The 16,367-nt window shown below is 40.8% G+C and overlaps 1 protein-coding gene across 2 annotated transcripts in view; it reads left to right on the forward strand.

Moving 5' to 3' along the window:
- sipa1l1 (signal-induced proliferation-associated 1 like 1) overlaps nt 1-16,367 on the forward strand; it is a 97,451-nt gene that overhangs the window by 50,565 nt on the left and 30,519 nt on the right. For both annotated transcript variants that reach the window (XM_044376921.1, XM_044376922.1), the window contains exons 5-11: nt 7,022-7,151; nt 7,476-9,041; nt 9,309-9,531; nt 9,960-10,090; nt 12,781-12,969; nt 13,631-13,805; nt 15,765-15,868. In XM_044376921.1, the coding sequence (XP_044232856.1) occupies nt 7,611-9,041; nt 9,309-9,531; nt 9,960-10,090; nt 12,781-12,969; nt 13,631-13,805; nt 15,765-15,868 (2,253 nt within the window). In that variant the 5' untranslated portion in view covers nt 7,022-7,151; nt 7,476-7,610. The remainder of the gene's footprint in view (nt 1-7,021; nt 7,152-7,475; nt 9,042-9,308; nt 9,532-9,959; nt 10,091-12,780; nt 12,970-13,630; nt 13,806-15,764; nt 15,869-16,367) is intronic.

Consider the following 16,367-nt stretch of genomic DNA (forward strand, 5'->3'; position numbering starts at 1 on the left):
TCTCCAAACATACCTTTGCTGACTATAGCCAGAGAGTTTTATTTTAACTTCATCAGTCCACAGCATTTGTTTTTAAAATGCATCAGGCTTCTGTAGATGTTCCGTTGCATACTTCTGATCTTGGATTTTATGAGGAGGATGCAGGTAAGGTTTTCTTCTACTGACTCTTGAAGGTCTTGTTTGTGCAAGCATTGCTGCACAGTAGAACAGTGCACCACCGTTCCTGAGTCTGCTTAATCTTTCTGCAGGTTTTTTTGCAGTCAAATGGGGGTTTAATTTGCATTTCTGACCAGCATACAAGCAGTTCTCCCCAAGAGTTTTCTTAATAATAATAATAGCTTTGTTTATATAGCAATTTTCAAAAACAAGTAACAAAGTGCATTACAAAGACATAAAAACAAGAGAAATTACCAGATAAATAATAAATAAAAATAGAATTGTTAAAGTAATGATGACGAGTGAGGTATTAATTACTAAAACACAGTAAAAATAAGTAAAGTAAAAATAGAAGAATAACCAATTTAAGAGAAAGCAATTCTGAAAAAGTATTATCTCGACCCTTTCACAACAAAATGCAAAATTTCTGGGTCCGGTTTATTCTGAGTTCATGTAGGAAAGTGTAAGCTGGTGCATTCAACAAGAGGAACGTTGTTGCCATCAGACAGCCAAGTTTCTGTTAGCAGGAAAAAGTCGATATCGTAAGAAGTAATGAGATAATTGCACATGAAAGATTTGTTAGCTAGTGACATTGAACAAAGCAAAGCTAATGTGCTCTAATTGATTATTAGCTGTGACAGTGTGGCTGCAGTGAACAAGGGAGCGGTTATCCATGTTAACAGATCTATGAGGTAGATGAGTGTGCGGCCTGTTATTGAGAAGTACTGGGATGTCAGATACAGAGCCAGGATTAGGTCGTCTGTGTGGGGATAGTGAGTCAGTTGACAGTTCCCCTAAACTACCATCTCTTAATTACATTTTGCACTGTGGAAACTGCAGGCTGACAACGCTTTGCTTTCTTCTTGTAGCCTTCCCCTCCATTGTGGGCATCAATAACTTTCATTTTCAGTCTTACACAGCTGCTTAGAGGGTTCTGAGTGTCCGCACAAGGTTTGAGGAGTCAGAGTATTTGTTAAGCTTTGAAATTGGTACCAGCTAACATTTCCTAATGACAATTGTTGACATGCCTCAGACCTAACAAGCTGATTAAGGTCTGAGACTTCAGAACTCTTAGGGTGCCCAAATTTGGCATACAGCTATATGTGTTCATATACGATATGCAAATAAATGGATTGTCGTCATATATTTTATATTGTCAGCACTTTGCAGAAGAACAGTAACACAATGTTTTCTCAACAGAAAGTGGGCATTTTCTTTTGAAGGTTGTCACCTTGGTGCAGATGGCCATGTAAAGCCTCTGTTTCTATATCAATGTTGTCAATCCCACCACCAATACCACTGCTACTAATACTGCTACTGCTACTGCCACTGCTACTTTTACTACTACTACTACTACTACTACTACTACTTTTACTACTGCTACCAATACTAGTACTACTACTACTAATAAATTTTATTTATAGAGTGCTTTTCAGAAAGACACTTTACATATGTTAAAATGATCATAGAAAAACAACACACTAAAAGCACATGTAATAGACTAAAAACTAAAACCATATAGCATAGAAAACAACATATGACTCACATCATTAATCACATTTTAAAAGCAGTTGTGAAAAGGTGATTTGAACATGGACACATCGGTGCAGTTTCAGATGTGTTAGGGAAGAGAGTTCCAGAGTGAGGGGGCAGCTATGGAGAAGGCTCTGTTGCCCCAGGTCTGGTGCTTGGTCCTGAGTGACGGAGACAGGAGGTTGGCATCAGAGGAGCGAAGGCTGTGGGAGGGAGTGTGGTGGTGGAGTAGGTTGGTAAGGTAGGAGGGGGCCTGGTTTTGTGAGTGAGGAGAAGGACTTTGAATTGGATCTGTTGTGGGACAGGGAGGCAGTGGAGGTTCTGAAGGACCAGAGTGATGTGGTCACGGGAGCGGGGGTGGGTGAGCAGTCAAGCAACAGAGTTCTGGATGTATTGCAGTTTATTAAGGACTTTGGATGATGTGCCATAAAGAATGCAGTAGTCAATGCTGGATTTTATGAAAGCATGGATCAAAGTTTCGGCAGCAGAGAAGGATGAGAAGTGATGGGTGGAGACAAGCTCTGTTTTTTTAGGTGGAAAAAGGCAGTTCTGGTGATTTGTTTGACATGGTGTTCAAAGGAGAGGTAGCTGTCGAAAATGACTCCAAGGTTGCGGATGTGTTGGGAGAGAGACAGAGTTGAGTATCGATGGTAAGGCAGAGGTTGTGAAAGGTTTTGGTGAGGGATTTGGGCCTGATGATGATCATATCTGATGCATCGATGATTTAATTTGAGTGAGGCAGTTGGTCTTGGTGGAGTGAGTTTCAGTGGAGATGTATAGCTGGACGTCATCATACTGATTTTACAGATTTTTTTATTACTACTACTACTACTAAGAATAATACACCTGATGTATTTAGTACTAACCTAAAAGTAATTCTGTCATAGTTCTCTACAGAGATGTACTATAAGATATACAGTATATAAGGACTTGTATTTACAAGATAAATAAAGTTGTTGCTTTTTAAGAATTTGTTAAATGATTGATTCACATTTTCTCAAGTCCGTCTTTTAGACAAAACTCACATGCCCATATATAGAGTGGAAGTGTTATCGGTCACTGAAATTATTCCTCTTGGCTATATCAGCCATGAAGTCACCCTTTATTTTCATGATTAAGGGGGACAAAATTCCCAGTCATGCAAAAATACATTTTATAAGGCTTTGGCATTCTGAGTCAGCCAAATTAAGTGTGTATCATCCAAAGTTGCAGTCTTTTTAGTCTAAAAATTCCCTTTGTAGAGAATCGGCTATTAAACTCCCTCTCCTATAAATTACCAGAATTGTATTTCTAATATCAAATCGTCAATAATATTATATATTGATAAATAAATGTGTGTATTGCCACAACACTTGCATGGTTCGGTAATGTCAAGCTTATGGTCTCAGCCACCATCATATATAAGACACAAAAAAGTCTCTCTGTTAGCAGTTTCCAGTCAACCAGGCCAGCAGACAATCTCATAGCACTTAGCTGCATTGAGCATTGATGCTACATATTTACCTCAGGAGTCGACCTCATTTAGACACTGCTAAAGGTTACTGAGTATCTGTCAGTGTAATTGGTCCTCTGCGACTGCACAGAGGCATGCTGTGCCACATTCGTTTCTCTCAATTCCCAGTCTATCAACCTATAATCCTCTCCTCTCTCACTGTTTTCTCTAAGTCTTGCTCTCTCTTTCACTCAGTTTTTCTCATTCCTTTCAACGCTCATTAAAGAGGACTAGCTAGTCCCCAGCACACACAGAGAGAGAAAGACACTTTGTAGAGAGTTATTTGGGATACATTTTTCGAGTGTGAACTCAGAGGCGTCATTGGTGTATAGTGGAGGCCAATGCAGTGTTTCTCTGACTTCTACTCTTTTGTCCTTTTCTTGGGGTCCTTGTGAAAAAGTGATGTAATCATGATGTGGTTTTCTTGATGGCTCTAAAAATGTATGAATGATAACTGATGTGACAACGCTTCGCTTTGTGTATTTGCAGTGTATCAGGAAGCGTTGAGCTGTATGACTGACCATGTTTTGTAGACCAGCAGGCTACTGTCATACTGTATGTATTTAGTTTTGATCTCCACATTTACCTCAACTATTACGTGGCCAAAGGGACAGGGGCCTCATTTCCATAGCATCTAATCAGTGGTGCTAAAATAATAAAAAATAACTAGAGATGAGGTAGAAAACTAGTCTTGATTGGAGTTGATCAACAGTGACATTTTTAAAACAAAGAATACTGTTTTTCATTTTTAGTTTACATGCTCTTTATTGTATTGGAAAGTAATTTTTCTCTTGCTTGTACCATTTTGGAGGACTGAAATTAAATTCTGCTCTTTCTTGGTACCAGAAACCACTTATGACCAACTCCAAAGTCAGTTACGTTGTCAATCTTTTATGTTATGCACATGCTATTGTGATGAAACTTCTGATTGGGTGTTCTAGATGAGCATGCCACTCATGCACCGAGGGCTGTTATCTGTGGAACAGCCTTTTAGTTTATAAGAGAAGAAGAACAAAGAGTCTAGGGCTCTCCAGTTTTAAGCTTCAAAAGTGTATGATAATTGAAAAACTGTTTTGTTGCTGCTTTGATGTACCAGCAGATCTACAATGGAATTTGCCAAATTTTGTTGTAGTTATGATGTCAACAAACAATATAGTTAATACATTAGTTTTCTCCCGGATAGTGCATTGTCAACTTTGAATCTCTGTTGGAATACATGTATTTTGTGATTGTGCAATGATTTACAGTATCATTTGGTATTTTGTTGATTTGAGTCGAAATTAAAATATTTCTGAAGTTGTTGCCACTATTTTATACAGATTTTTGATATTTGAAATTTATTTAAAAGTTTGAAAAGAATTCTTTTTCTGACATAGAAGAGAACTTTTCTGAAGAGGTTCATTTAATGCTTTCAGTTTTTTTTGAGAATTGATTGGAGTTATTTAATTATAATCCACCCAGGGTGTCTTAATATCTGTTCTACTAGCTGTTTTTATCACCAGTTGAGACAGTTCACATGAATGCTTGTCAACTTTTACAGTAGGCTATATTTTTGTCATTAGAATAAACATTATCTCCAACAAAAACCTGAAAGGCCTCTTTAGCATATCAAAATGGTCCCACAGCAGAATCCAATGCAGTATTTATCTGCAAATGGAAATTCCCCAGTCAGATATGCATACAATCACCAACACCTGGCAATGAAACAAGAACTTACCTTTGAGTTTCTGCCTGTTAGACTTCAAAACGCTTTAATATTTTAACCAAAGCACGCACTAAAACAGACCCATCTGAACAACTCACCAACAGAGAGTAGAGGGCATTTTGTTTTATCATGAGAACTGTCCTCAAGGCCCCAGACTGCAACAACAAAGCACCTCAGATCTTTGTTAAAGGGTCAATGAACCATATCACAAAAAAGCATTTTCTCATTTACCACTCGTGGTATTAATCCATGCAAATGGTTTTAGGTTTTATGAGATATCTGTGAAATTTGTACCATCATTCTATGAGAGTGACTGGTATTTTGTTTGTGCCACTGAAGGTATTGAAAATCACATTTGAAAACTTAACAGCAATGAGTCTCTCAAAACAATCCAAGAGTTTGGAACATGAGTGTCAGACCAGGTGAAGTTACTGTAGTTCCTATAAAACACTCTTCACAGTGAGGTCTGTGGGAAAGGAAGGGAGAGAATAAGTTGCCATGTTCTTTTACTCACTCACTCACTCACTCACTCACTCACTCACAGAAACAGCACTGTACAAGTCCATATCTCCATGGTGATATAAAGTGTGATCTGGAAAAGAGAGGTAGCGCACCATTATGGACAAACATATACTCAACCATACTGAACTCTTTCCTCGGCACTCTCATTAATGGCTGTGTAGTTTTTGATTGACTTCATTGCCCGAATATGTCCATACACATGAAAACTGTAAACACTTACTGTCACATACACACGGTCATGTTGATTTGTACATGTCATTCTTTATTTCATTACTCTCCCGAGCCCTTCAACGGAATATCCACATTGTTTGCACTGCCCAAGAGCTAAGCAAGGTCTTGGACAGCAAGGTCAAGATTTATCAGCCTGAACATGTTATTCTGAGTGTAATGATTGCTTTAGTAATGAAAAATCCAAACAAAAGACATGTCTCCCTTGCTGATGGCATCAAGAATCCAACCCTGAAACTTTTGAGCGGCTGTGGCTCAGGAGGTAGAGCGGGTCGTCCACTAATCGGAAGATTGGCGGTTGGATTCCCGGCTCCTTTTGTCCGCATGTCGATGTGTCCTTGGGCAAGATACTTAACCCCAAATTGGTCCTGATGGCTGTGCCATCAGTGTGTGAATGTGTATGAATGATTAGATTTCTTCTGATGGGCACGTTGGCACCTTGCATGGTAGCCCCTGTACCCATTCAGCGTATGAATGTGTGTAAATGGTTGAATGTGATTCGTAGTGTAAAAGCGCTTTGAGTGGTCGGAAGACTAGAAAGGTGCTATACAAGTACAGTCCATTTACCATTTACCATTTTGTGACTTTACTGTTTTAGTTATTTAGCTGACACAGTTTCCAGAATGACATACAATTACTTGACAGGAATACATTTTCAAATTCCTTTCCTTTCTCCGAGGACTTAATGTAGTATTGCACTTTCCCAAAAATAAGGTACTCTGAGAATATGTACAAATAAACATCACCATATGTGTAGGTGACACCAAGCCTTTACAGCTTTTATGTTCATGGGCAGAACAAAGGTTTTACTTAAAACAGTTGTAATCTCTGTGCTCAAGCCAGTAAAAGCTGGATGACAGTGCTAAGGTTATTTTGTCAGACTGAACAAAGCTCCCTCCGGAGCCACAGAAACACTGGGCTGTTTTTTCTTTTTTCTTTTACAGACTGACTAGTTTTCCCTTTGACCAGTAAACTGATCATAATATGTAAAATTGGTGAAGTACTCCTTTTTAAAAAGTGTTTTGAGAAAACATGTTAATTGAAGCCTTGTCTGACACAAGAGTCTAGCATGTGACCTTGCAGTAACTTCATGGTCTTTAGTTACTGCAAAATATAGCCTCATTTCGATTGGTGGTTTTGCTTTGTGTTATGAAAAAGAGTTTACAGGCTTTGTTGGGCTAAATTTGACAGTAGTACTGTAGTTTCCAATTGTTTACTGTATAATCATGGTTGTTGGAGTAGCTGAAATTAAAGTCAGACTTTGATATTGTAGAACATGTGATGTCTGAAATTTTCTAACTTATTTTTTCTTTTCTTTTTTCCTTCCACCTTTCTTTTCTACCGTTTTCCTCTTTTTGTCTCTCTTTACTGTTTCTCAACTATAGAGTTGGTCCCATCCTGATTGAACTGAATTCAATCCTTGCATGGTTGCAATGCAGACTGTGTTGTAGAGACTTCAGCTGTGAAAGTTCACCATCAACATATTTCTTTTGATCAAGCTCCAGCTTTGTGAAGGTACAGTCTCTCTACTATTATTTTATCAACTCAAAAGAATCCAAACTCAAAGGCTTGCACTTGTGTGATGAGAATATTTGTACCAGTAATTAATATTCTGTGTTTTCTACTTTTTTGCACTCAGTAGATTTGTAAGAGTTATAAGCCAGCCATCTTTGCAACACTCATAAGCTGTAGGGTATTTGCTGAAATTCTCTACACTTACAGATGTAATTGCTACCATTCATTTTATTGTAAACCGCTGATTTGAAATCTGTGAATGACTGTTGGTTATTTGTCTATGGGCCCTACTCATGTTTTTCTTTTCCCTTGCTCTTCTTGCAGAATCAAATGTATCCGTGACGCTCTCTGATCACTTCTCTCAGTGGGCAGTATGTTGACCCTAATCTAAACCCATCGACACCCCATCCCTTCCTTTCCCTCCCATCTCCCCTCCCCACACCCTTTCCCAACTCCATCATGACCAGTCTCAAGCGTTCCCAGACAGAGCGCTCGGTTGGGGGCTCTGTGCCGGCTACTGATGAGTTCTATACCCGCCGCCTTCGACTGCCCAATGGAGGGGCACCACCACCCCGCAGTGAGAGCGCCCACATCTCCTCTTCCTCCACCACCGGCACCAACCCTGGCGTCCCCAAAATGGGGGTTCGGGCTCGTGTGGCCGACTGGCCCCCAAGGAAAGATGGGGGAGGAGGAGGTGTTTGGCATATCACTGTGGAAACTGACTCACCCAGCTCCACCATCACCAGCTCTTCAGGATCAGGAAATGGAGATAGAGAAAGACTTGGAGGAGGAGGTGGTGGAGGAGGTGGAGGTGGTGGTGGTGGTGGTGGTGGTTGTGGTAGTGGTGGCAGTGGAGGAGGAGGGGTGTCAGCCGTCACAGCCCACAGCAATCTGTCAGCCAAACTGGGCCACCTGATAAGCCCTCAGGACTCATCCATGCTCCGCAACATCCACAACACACTGAAGAGCAAGATGCAAAGCAAGGGAAAGGACAATCGTTTTCTGTCACCAGATGGCTATCTAGGCTCACCTCGCAAAGGCATGCGACGCATCCGCCAGCGGAGTAACAGTGATATAACTATTAGTGAGCTGGATGGGGATGGCAATGAGGGCTGGTCTTTCTCTGGGTGGACACCCATGCACCGTGAGTATGGCAGTACTTCATCCATCGATAAACACGGTGTATCAGGTGAGAGCTTCTTTGACATGCTAAAAGGATACCAGTCCTCTGAGGCCCCTGATCAGCGAAGCCCAGCTCCAGAGAGGCTAACTGAGCTTCTTACTGTGGCTCCTGTAAAACAGGCTGCCCTGGACTTGCCCGATGGACCCTTAGGACCAGCAAGAGGTAGTCCTGCCAGTCGGCTTAAGGAACGAGAGAAGCACTTGAAGAGGAGGTCAAAGTCAGAGACAGGCGGAGAGTCAATTTTCCGCAAGCTGCGCAGTGTGAAGGTGGAGGGTGACACATCGAGGGCTGGCTCAGATGTTGAGGATGGGGGTAAAGGGGATGAGGGTGGCCCCCCTCCCAAACCCTGGCTATGCCAAAAAGGCTTTTCCCATTTTGATGTCCAGTCTCTACTCTTTGACCTCAATGAGGTCATCCAGAGCCGGCAGTCAGGGGCCAAACGCAAGAACACCACTACAGGTGCCTCGGCTGCTGCTGCTGCCTCTGCTTCAGCCACATCATCCCTCTCCTCCAATCAGAGTGGAGGGTATGGGTCACCCTGTGGCTCACAAGAGGAGCTGAGCAAAGAGGGGTCAGGAGGAGGACACGGTACCAACCCAGCCTTGGACCCAGGTGATGATAAGAGCAATGATCTGGTGCTCAGCTGCCCATGTTTCAGGAATGAGATTGGTGGAGAGGGTGAAAGGAACATCTCTCCTGCTAAACAGGTAGGTTTTGTGCAAGAATAGGATGATTGGATTTCATGAAGAGTATCTCTAAATATGGTCATTTTTCTCAGTTCCTATCAAGATTACTCACTGGGGTTCAACAATTTTAATCTCAAAACTGCAGTATGCAGAATTCATTTCTGAACCATTTTGATAACACCAACACTGAAAATCACTTAAAAGTCTAATGCAACATATTGAAAATGTACTGAATATTAAAGTGTGATTACTTTTTTGGCTTTACTTTTTTTGTCTTGCATCCTCCAGCAGGGCAGCATAGGTAGTGGTGGGAGCTCAAGCAATTCCTCTGGCAGTACAGAGGAAGGACCTTTGGAGAACACCCTCACTACTCATTTTACCAACGCTGGTGTGGCTGTGTTGGAGGCCTCTAAAGATGGACCAAGCCAACATGCTGACAGGTCCAAACGATACATTGTGGAGCATGTTGACCTTGGCGCCTATTACTATCGAAAGTACTTCTACCTCAGAGGTAGGCAAAATAAGATAGTATGGGCTTAGATTAGTAGATTCATATTTCTTGTCCTTAAAAGCTTTTTCTCCATCTCTGGAGTGGAAAATGTCAGTCTTAAATACTATTGAATAGATACTGTATATACAATTTTATTTTCAAATATACCCATTACAAAATATCATTTTCTGCTCATAGTCAAGTTACAGCTGATGCAGCATTTGTGCAGAATCCAGTATTGATTAAATTTCATTCTGCGTTTCAGCAAGAATAAAAACGATTAGCAAGCTGTAGAGGAAGTATTAGAGAAGTTATTTTAATCCTTTAGTTTAACAAGTTTTATTCCTTTGTGTAATTTCCTCTTTCATTCACATTGTCCCTTTATGACTATCCCTTCCTCAAATCCCTCCCTCATCCATCAAATCTCCATCACTCCCTCTCACCCCTAGAACACTGGAACTACCTGGGGGTAGATGAGAATCTGGGCCCAGTGGCAGTGAGTCTGAGGAGGGAGAAGTTGGAGGAACACAAGGAGCATGGCCAGCAGTACAGCTACAGGGTCATCTTCAGAACGAGTGAGGTACATTGACATGCATGACCTCTTACACCTTTCTGACATACATTGTGTTTTATTGGCTTCATTTGCTGATTGTTTTATTTAAATTGTTTCCAGTTGATCTGTCCAATTGTAGCTGTTCCCTTTGAAGCCATGAATGTTCATGTTCACAAATGTGTCAATATTTAGTACACTCTGTACTGACTAATGTTACTGAGAAGCTATTATGAGTTCAGATTGTGTGGGTGTTAACATATAGGATCTGTGCCCAGCCTTGCTTATTGAAAAAGCCGGTGGGGGGGGGGGGGGGGGGGGGGGGGGGCATTATAAAGCTTCATCTCGATGTTACCAGATGTAGCTTCTTCAAGACCTTACATGCCACCGCCTCCATTCCTTGACATCACCGCAAATTATTGCGTGTTAGATTTCAATTGTAATTTAATCTCCCATTTGTGCTCAATCTGCAGTTTGCAGTGAGAGGAAATCTTTTCAGAATCCCTCTATCTAGAGCTACCACAGTTACTGCATTACCAGTTACGCAATCACGTCACACCCACCGCAGAGTCAAGCTGATCACTCTTCACCGCTGAGTGAGCGGCTCAGTGATGGGACATTAGTTATTCTCTCAGGCTTGACATGAAGAATGACATGCCTGCCAAATGCCGACCAATATTACTGCTGCAAAGTTAGCCTTTTAATGACAACACTGGAATAAAGATAGACATTTAGACTAGAGAGGCTATAAAGTCAGTCAGCACTAAAAGTGTTTGGTTAGTCTAGTTTAACCTGCAGGAGTTTCTGAAGGCTCGTGTAACGTGTTTTTCTGCCACGGAGGAAATAAATTCATGACAACTGAAAATGAGTCCAGAGCGTCTTCTGACGTCTCTATTGCAGAAATGGAATATGTCAAGCTGCTAAATACCACAGATGATCACAGATGATAAGGAGCTCAAAAAGACAAACAGGCAGTCATAGAAATGCTAACTGCCAGCAAAAGTTTTTGACTGCTTCCAAGAGCCTGGTAGGAGAGTGTGAGTATGTAACTATACTATGATGTAAGTTACTTTCAAAAAGTATTTTTCCAAAAACAGGTATTGGAAAAAGGGGGGGTCGCCTTATATTTGGGCCAATACAGTATTTGGGAACCAATTATCTTATAACATCTGAGGGTTTTTTTTTTTAATGGTGGTTACTGCAACGTTTTGAATGGCTTCACTAATTTGTGCAGTAAGGAAAAAATGAATACAGCGGCAGCTCTACCTCTAGCCCTTGCTGCCATCTCCTATAGACATACTAGAGCCAGAGATCCATGTCCTCATTCCCTGAGCTGAACGCCCACCTACCATCTTTGTCAGCCTTCATCTGTGAAGGACTGAGCTGTGCCATTTCGCAGCTAAACGAGACTAAAATAGCGCCAAAGGTATTTGAGTGGAAAAGGAAAAGCAATGCTCTCGTATTGAAGCACACCATGAGTAATAGCCCTTCCAATCTCTTGGGATGACGCACGACCTACTGTGCTATGTTTTCCTCTATTTTCTTCCCTTCTCTTCCCTTCCTCTCTCCTCTCTAATTGCTATTTTCAGAGCAGAGAGCCGGGCAGGTATAGATATATATGTGTGTGACTGTGTGGGAGTGAGTGTGATGCACTGATGTTGAAGAGACAAGTCCAGTGTCCACTGAGGAGAGCTGTTGTCCTCTCTTCAGTTAGAGTGTTTCTCTTCTCCAGTTTGTTTAACCAAGAAGGTGTTGGCACCAACATCGGCCTTACTGAACACTAACTGAAGACACACAAAACACAGACACTTGGTTTTTTAAGAGCCATGGGACCACTAGAGATATCTAGCTGTATTTGCTCACGATATGATATTCAGGTCCTAGTCCTTCTACAGTCCTCTTGATTTATTCATGGAAGTCCTCTTTGAGTTTGTTTTAGCCTCAAGGCTAAGAGTTTTTTAATAGTGGAAACTACAGCAACAAAACCTACAAGTTCTTCATTCTTTTTCCTTGCTTAGCCAGACCATTCTCCACACTTTGTTTTCCCTGTAGCCGCACAAAAAAATGGTCTGGCAGGATGTACTTTTAAGCCTGGATTTTGTACAGAAAATGATGAATTTCATGAGTGATCCTGAGCCCCTGATGGAACACTGACCATGATTGTCACTTGAGAAGAGCACTCTTAAGTTTCAAATCGAATTCAATTGTGCAGGCCTTTAGGCTTCATCACAGGCTTCCTTGTAGTTTTCCAAACATAGACTTACTGGTGTGATGGCTGGACAGCTATTTGCGCTATTGTCAGTCACAGGGTGATTTTGAAAGAACCTGCACAGAGCAGAAAGGGAGGGAACCGGATGAAAATGTTCATAACCAATACAAAAACTATTAACATCTATATGCTCTAAGACAAAATCATACAGGGAAGTGTTTCAGAATGTTTAAAATATTATGGCTGACACCTGAGAAACCATTAAGAGAAAATCACGGTATGTACCCCAATGGTCAATGAAAAAAAAACTGTATTGTATTTTGGTTTACTCATACAATCATATATGTGTCTGTAAAGGTAAGATTATAGTCTAACTTCTGTATTACTGTCAGTTGATTAGTTAGTGGGTAGCAAGTCATTTCCACAATTTCACTGCAAATGACTTGAAGTTGTTCTGACCCTTGCATTTGCAACTTTCTCGTCCCACCCCACCTGGTTGCCTTGTCTCCAGTTGAACACCCTACGTGGCTCCATCATAGAAGATGCAGTACCTTCCACATCCAAGCATGGTCTAGCTCGAGGCCTGCCCCTCAAAGAGGTGCTGGATTACCTGGTGCCTGAGCTGAACGTTCACTGCCTCCGCCTGGCACTCAACACACCCAAGGTCACTGAGCAGCTGATGAAGCTGGATGAGCAGGGGGTAAGGAGACACACACACACAGTGCTTTTACAGTCGGCCTTCCCCAGTAAGCTTCATGTTAATGAGAAACCTGGATACCATAATTTGGGTAGGGGGTTAGAGAAACCTGGCTTCCTCAGGTAGATTTCTCTTGGAGAACGCCGATTTCGCAGCCATGTGTAAGGGTAACCAGGTTTCTAATCAGCTAATAATTCCATCCAAGGTCTGACTTAAACTGAAACACAAAGTAGCCTGTAGAAATCTAAATCAGTTGGATTTCGCTGAACATTTGACTATTTGTTATACTCAGAGACATTTGCATCGTGAGGAAAATCTCTGCTCTGTCTGCCTGTCCTCTCCTCTCACTGTGCTGTCAGTCTGCCCTGACACACACACATCAACCTTAAAAAGAAAAAAAAACAAAACAAAACAAAAAAAAAAAGAAACAAGCTCTTTGATACTCATGCTCCCTGATGCAATCATCAAAAGATGAACTCTGAAAATGTCAACATGATTTTGCTGGAAAATGGCACAGAGATCACTGCAGTACAAACCCAAAGTGGTTACTTCTAAAATGCCAGCATGAATTCTCCCTAAAATGTCAACACGGTGACATGATTTCTACACAAAAATATGCTTGTGTCTCCCCTTTTCATTGTAACAATCTCTGTTCTCTATACAGCTGAGTTTCCAACGAAAGGTGGGGGTGATGTACTGCATGGCGGGCCAGAGCAGCGAGGAGGAGATGTACAACAATGAATCAGCTGGTCCTGCACTGGAGGAGTTCCTTCATCTGCTGGGGGAGAGGGTTAGACTCAAAGGCTTCACAAAGTACCGCGCCCAGCTGGACACCAAAAGTATGTACACGCACAGAAATTACAAGTCGTCTCACAAGCACAGTGTAAAACCTTTGCGTAGTGTTAAACTCACACTGAAAGGGTAAACTGAGATTGACACACACAAAGTAGAAGTTCTCATTGATTAGAATAGTCTAGAGTTCAGTCACCCAGCAAGCATTTGATGGATTGCAGCTCGCAGGAGGTAATCAACTGCATTTAAATGATGTGAATGTCCAACGCCTCAACAAGCAATTTGATAGCATTTTACCATTTTTTCTCCAAATTGTTTTCAACTGATATCTGACCTTTATGGTAATATGTAAAGACTGTTAATTTGAAAGGACAAAGCCAGAGAAAATTTGTGGAGTGGCAGCATGTTAGAGCAGTAGTGAATCCTGCAAGGTTTGAGATCTAAATAATTTAATAAAACAAGAGAAAATAGTCAAATATCAAGGTTGACAGCAAAAAAAAGTTTGTTGCTGTGTACCAGAAAAGCATAGATGTCACCCTCACAGTGTACAAGTACACTGGAATAGTCCTCTTGGAGAGCATCTGGCTTCTAAAGGGTGTTGTTCCTGACAGAGATCTGACAATATTTGAAACAGGTAATGATCCTAGGGCTGTGTGATATGATATATATTGTGTGACAATAGAAGAACATCTATTTATTAATTGAATTTACAGAAAATGTGCTATATCGTGATATGTATCGTTATTGGGATATGAAGTGACCTATATTGGGATATGAGACTTCGGTCATATCGCACAGCCTTAAACAATCCCTTTCTTATGTGTAAAGCGTGTACCACATACACTTCATAATTTATAATACAAACTAAATTTGCTGTTAAGGATTTTCATTAGCATAAAGCTGTGCATTAAGAGGAGTAAAATGGAATGTTGGATTGAAATAAATTGTGTAGGGACACTTATACAGTAGCATTCATTTCACTGTTTTGCTTTGGCTTTGGTAATCCTCCCGGTTTTCAAAATGTCAAGGTGCATAGAAGTGGCACCCACATCTTTCAAGACCCATTTTATCCATGTAGAGTGGTTATAAATAAGGTCTCAGATGATTGAAACATCTTATCTTTAAAGACTTTTGTTCCTAGAACCTCTGTAAACCTCAGTCTCAGTCTACTTTAATCCCTATGGCTCCCTCTCAGTGTTTCTCCTGTCTCTCCTCCCTGCACTGCCTTAAATACAAAGGTTCATTTAATTTCAAATATGTGACAGATGGCCTTTGGTGTCAGATTATTCTGTTGGGGTATAGATTCCAATTCACTGTGTGTTTTTACCCGGGGCCTCTTTTCTGACCATATGTGTTTTTCTGTAGACAAGATTGATTCCCACCTTATGTGTGCCTCCTCTTTGTACCTTTTCTTAGCCTATTTGAGATATGTTACTCCTTACTTTCCTTATACCAATTAAGTTATCCCCCAAAATGCTTTGTGAGGTAAAAACTCTCCCAGTCACTTTTTGTACGACATGTAATACAACCTTCCGTAGCCTCTAGTAAATTACATACAGCCATACAAAGCACTCCCTGTACAATGAGTGTAATTAATTGAGGTAATCTAGCTGCGTTAAGTATGGCCTTTAAAACACCTTGTGACTGTTTTGTTCTCTGAATAGAGTGCATCGATAGACTGCGGAGGTGGTTATTAGCATTCAGTGGTCAGAGTCTGTTAAGTGCTGAGGGAACACCGACTGTCATCTGATCAACAATTGTGGCAGAGGATGAAGTGAAACATAAAGATGTTTGGTTATAATTGTTCAGAGGACAAAGTTATTTACAGTGGAGATGTTTCAGAGAAAATGTATCAGTTCTGTTCCAATTGTGAAAAGGTTTCCCCATTTGACTACTTATTGTGGTTTCACAACTAAGGAAAACAAAGGAAAAGGAAAGATGCAGTACAGTAAAGGAAAATGTTTATATTCTGAAGCATGTCAAATTATTGTTTGTGTCCCTTTCAGCGGACTCAACGGGCACCCACTCCCTATACACCACTTACAAGGATTATGAGATCATGTTCCATGTGTCCACCATGCTGCCCTATACACCCAACAATAAACAGCAGGTAAGTTAATCGAGTACCTTTTGATTTATGTCATACTCACAAATCAACATTGAAATCTTTGTGTTCAATAGTATTTTGCTTTTTTTAATGATTGAGTCAAGACATCAAGACCTATAGGACACATGGAGGGTAAATATAACCAGCGCACATTTTCAGCTATTTATATCTATATGCTTAGAACTGTGAGTGTGTCAGTCTAGCACCAGTCTAGACCATTTGGTTATCTCACACATTAGCCTTGTGCATCTGGAATCCAACTATGGAAGAGCCATACTTAAGAATTGACGCTATCATAAAAAACGCAGATATAGTTTTAGTTGGGACTTTTCTATTAAAACTGTTTATTTCATGCAATTCAGTTCATTTGATCCCATGGTTATTACACTCATTTCTGGATAATATGCTCACTAAACTGTTTCTTATTGTTCATGGTACAATGTACATTTTAATCTAATTTTGTTTAAAGTTGAACTCTGTCAATTTACTAAACTTTGCATTG

This window comes from Thunnus albacares, chromosome 16 (genome assembly GCF_914725855.1).
Source record: "Thunnus albacares chromosome 16, fThuAlb1.1, whole genome shotgun sequence".
NCBI lineage: Eukaryota > Metazoa > Chordata > Actinopteri > Scombriformes > Scombridae > Thunnus > Thunnus albacares.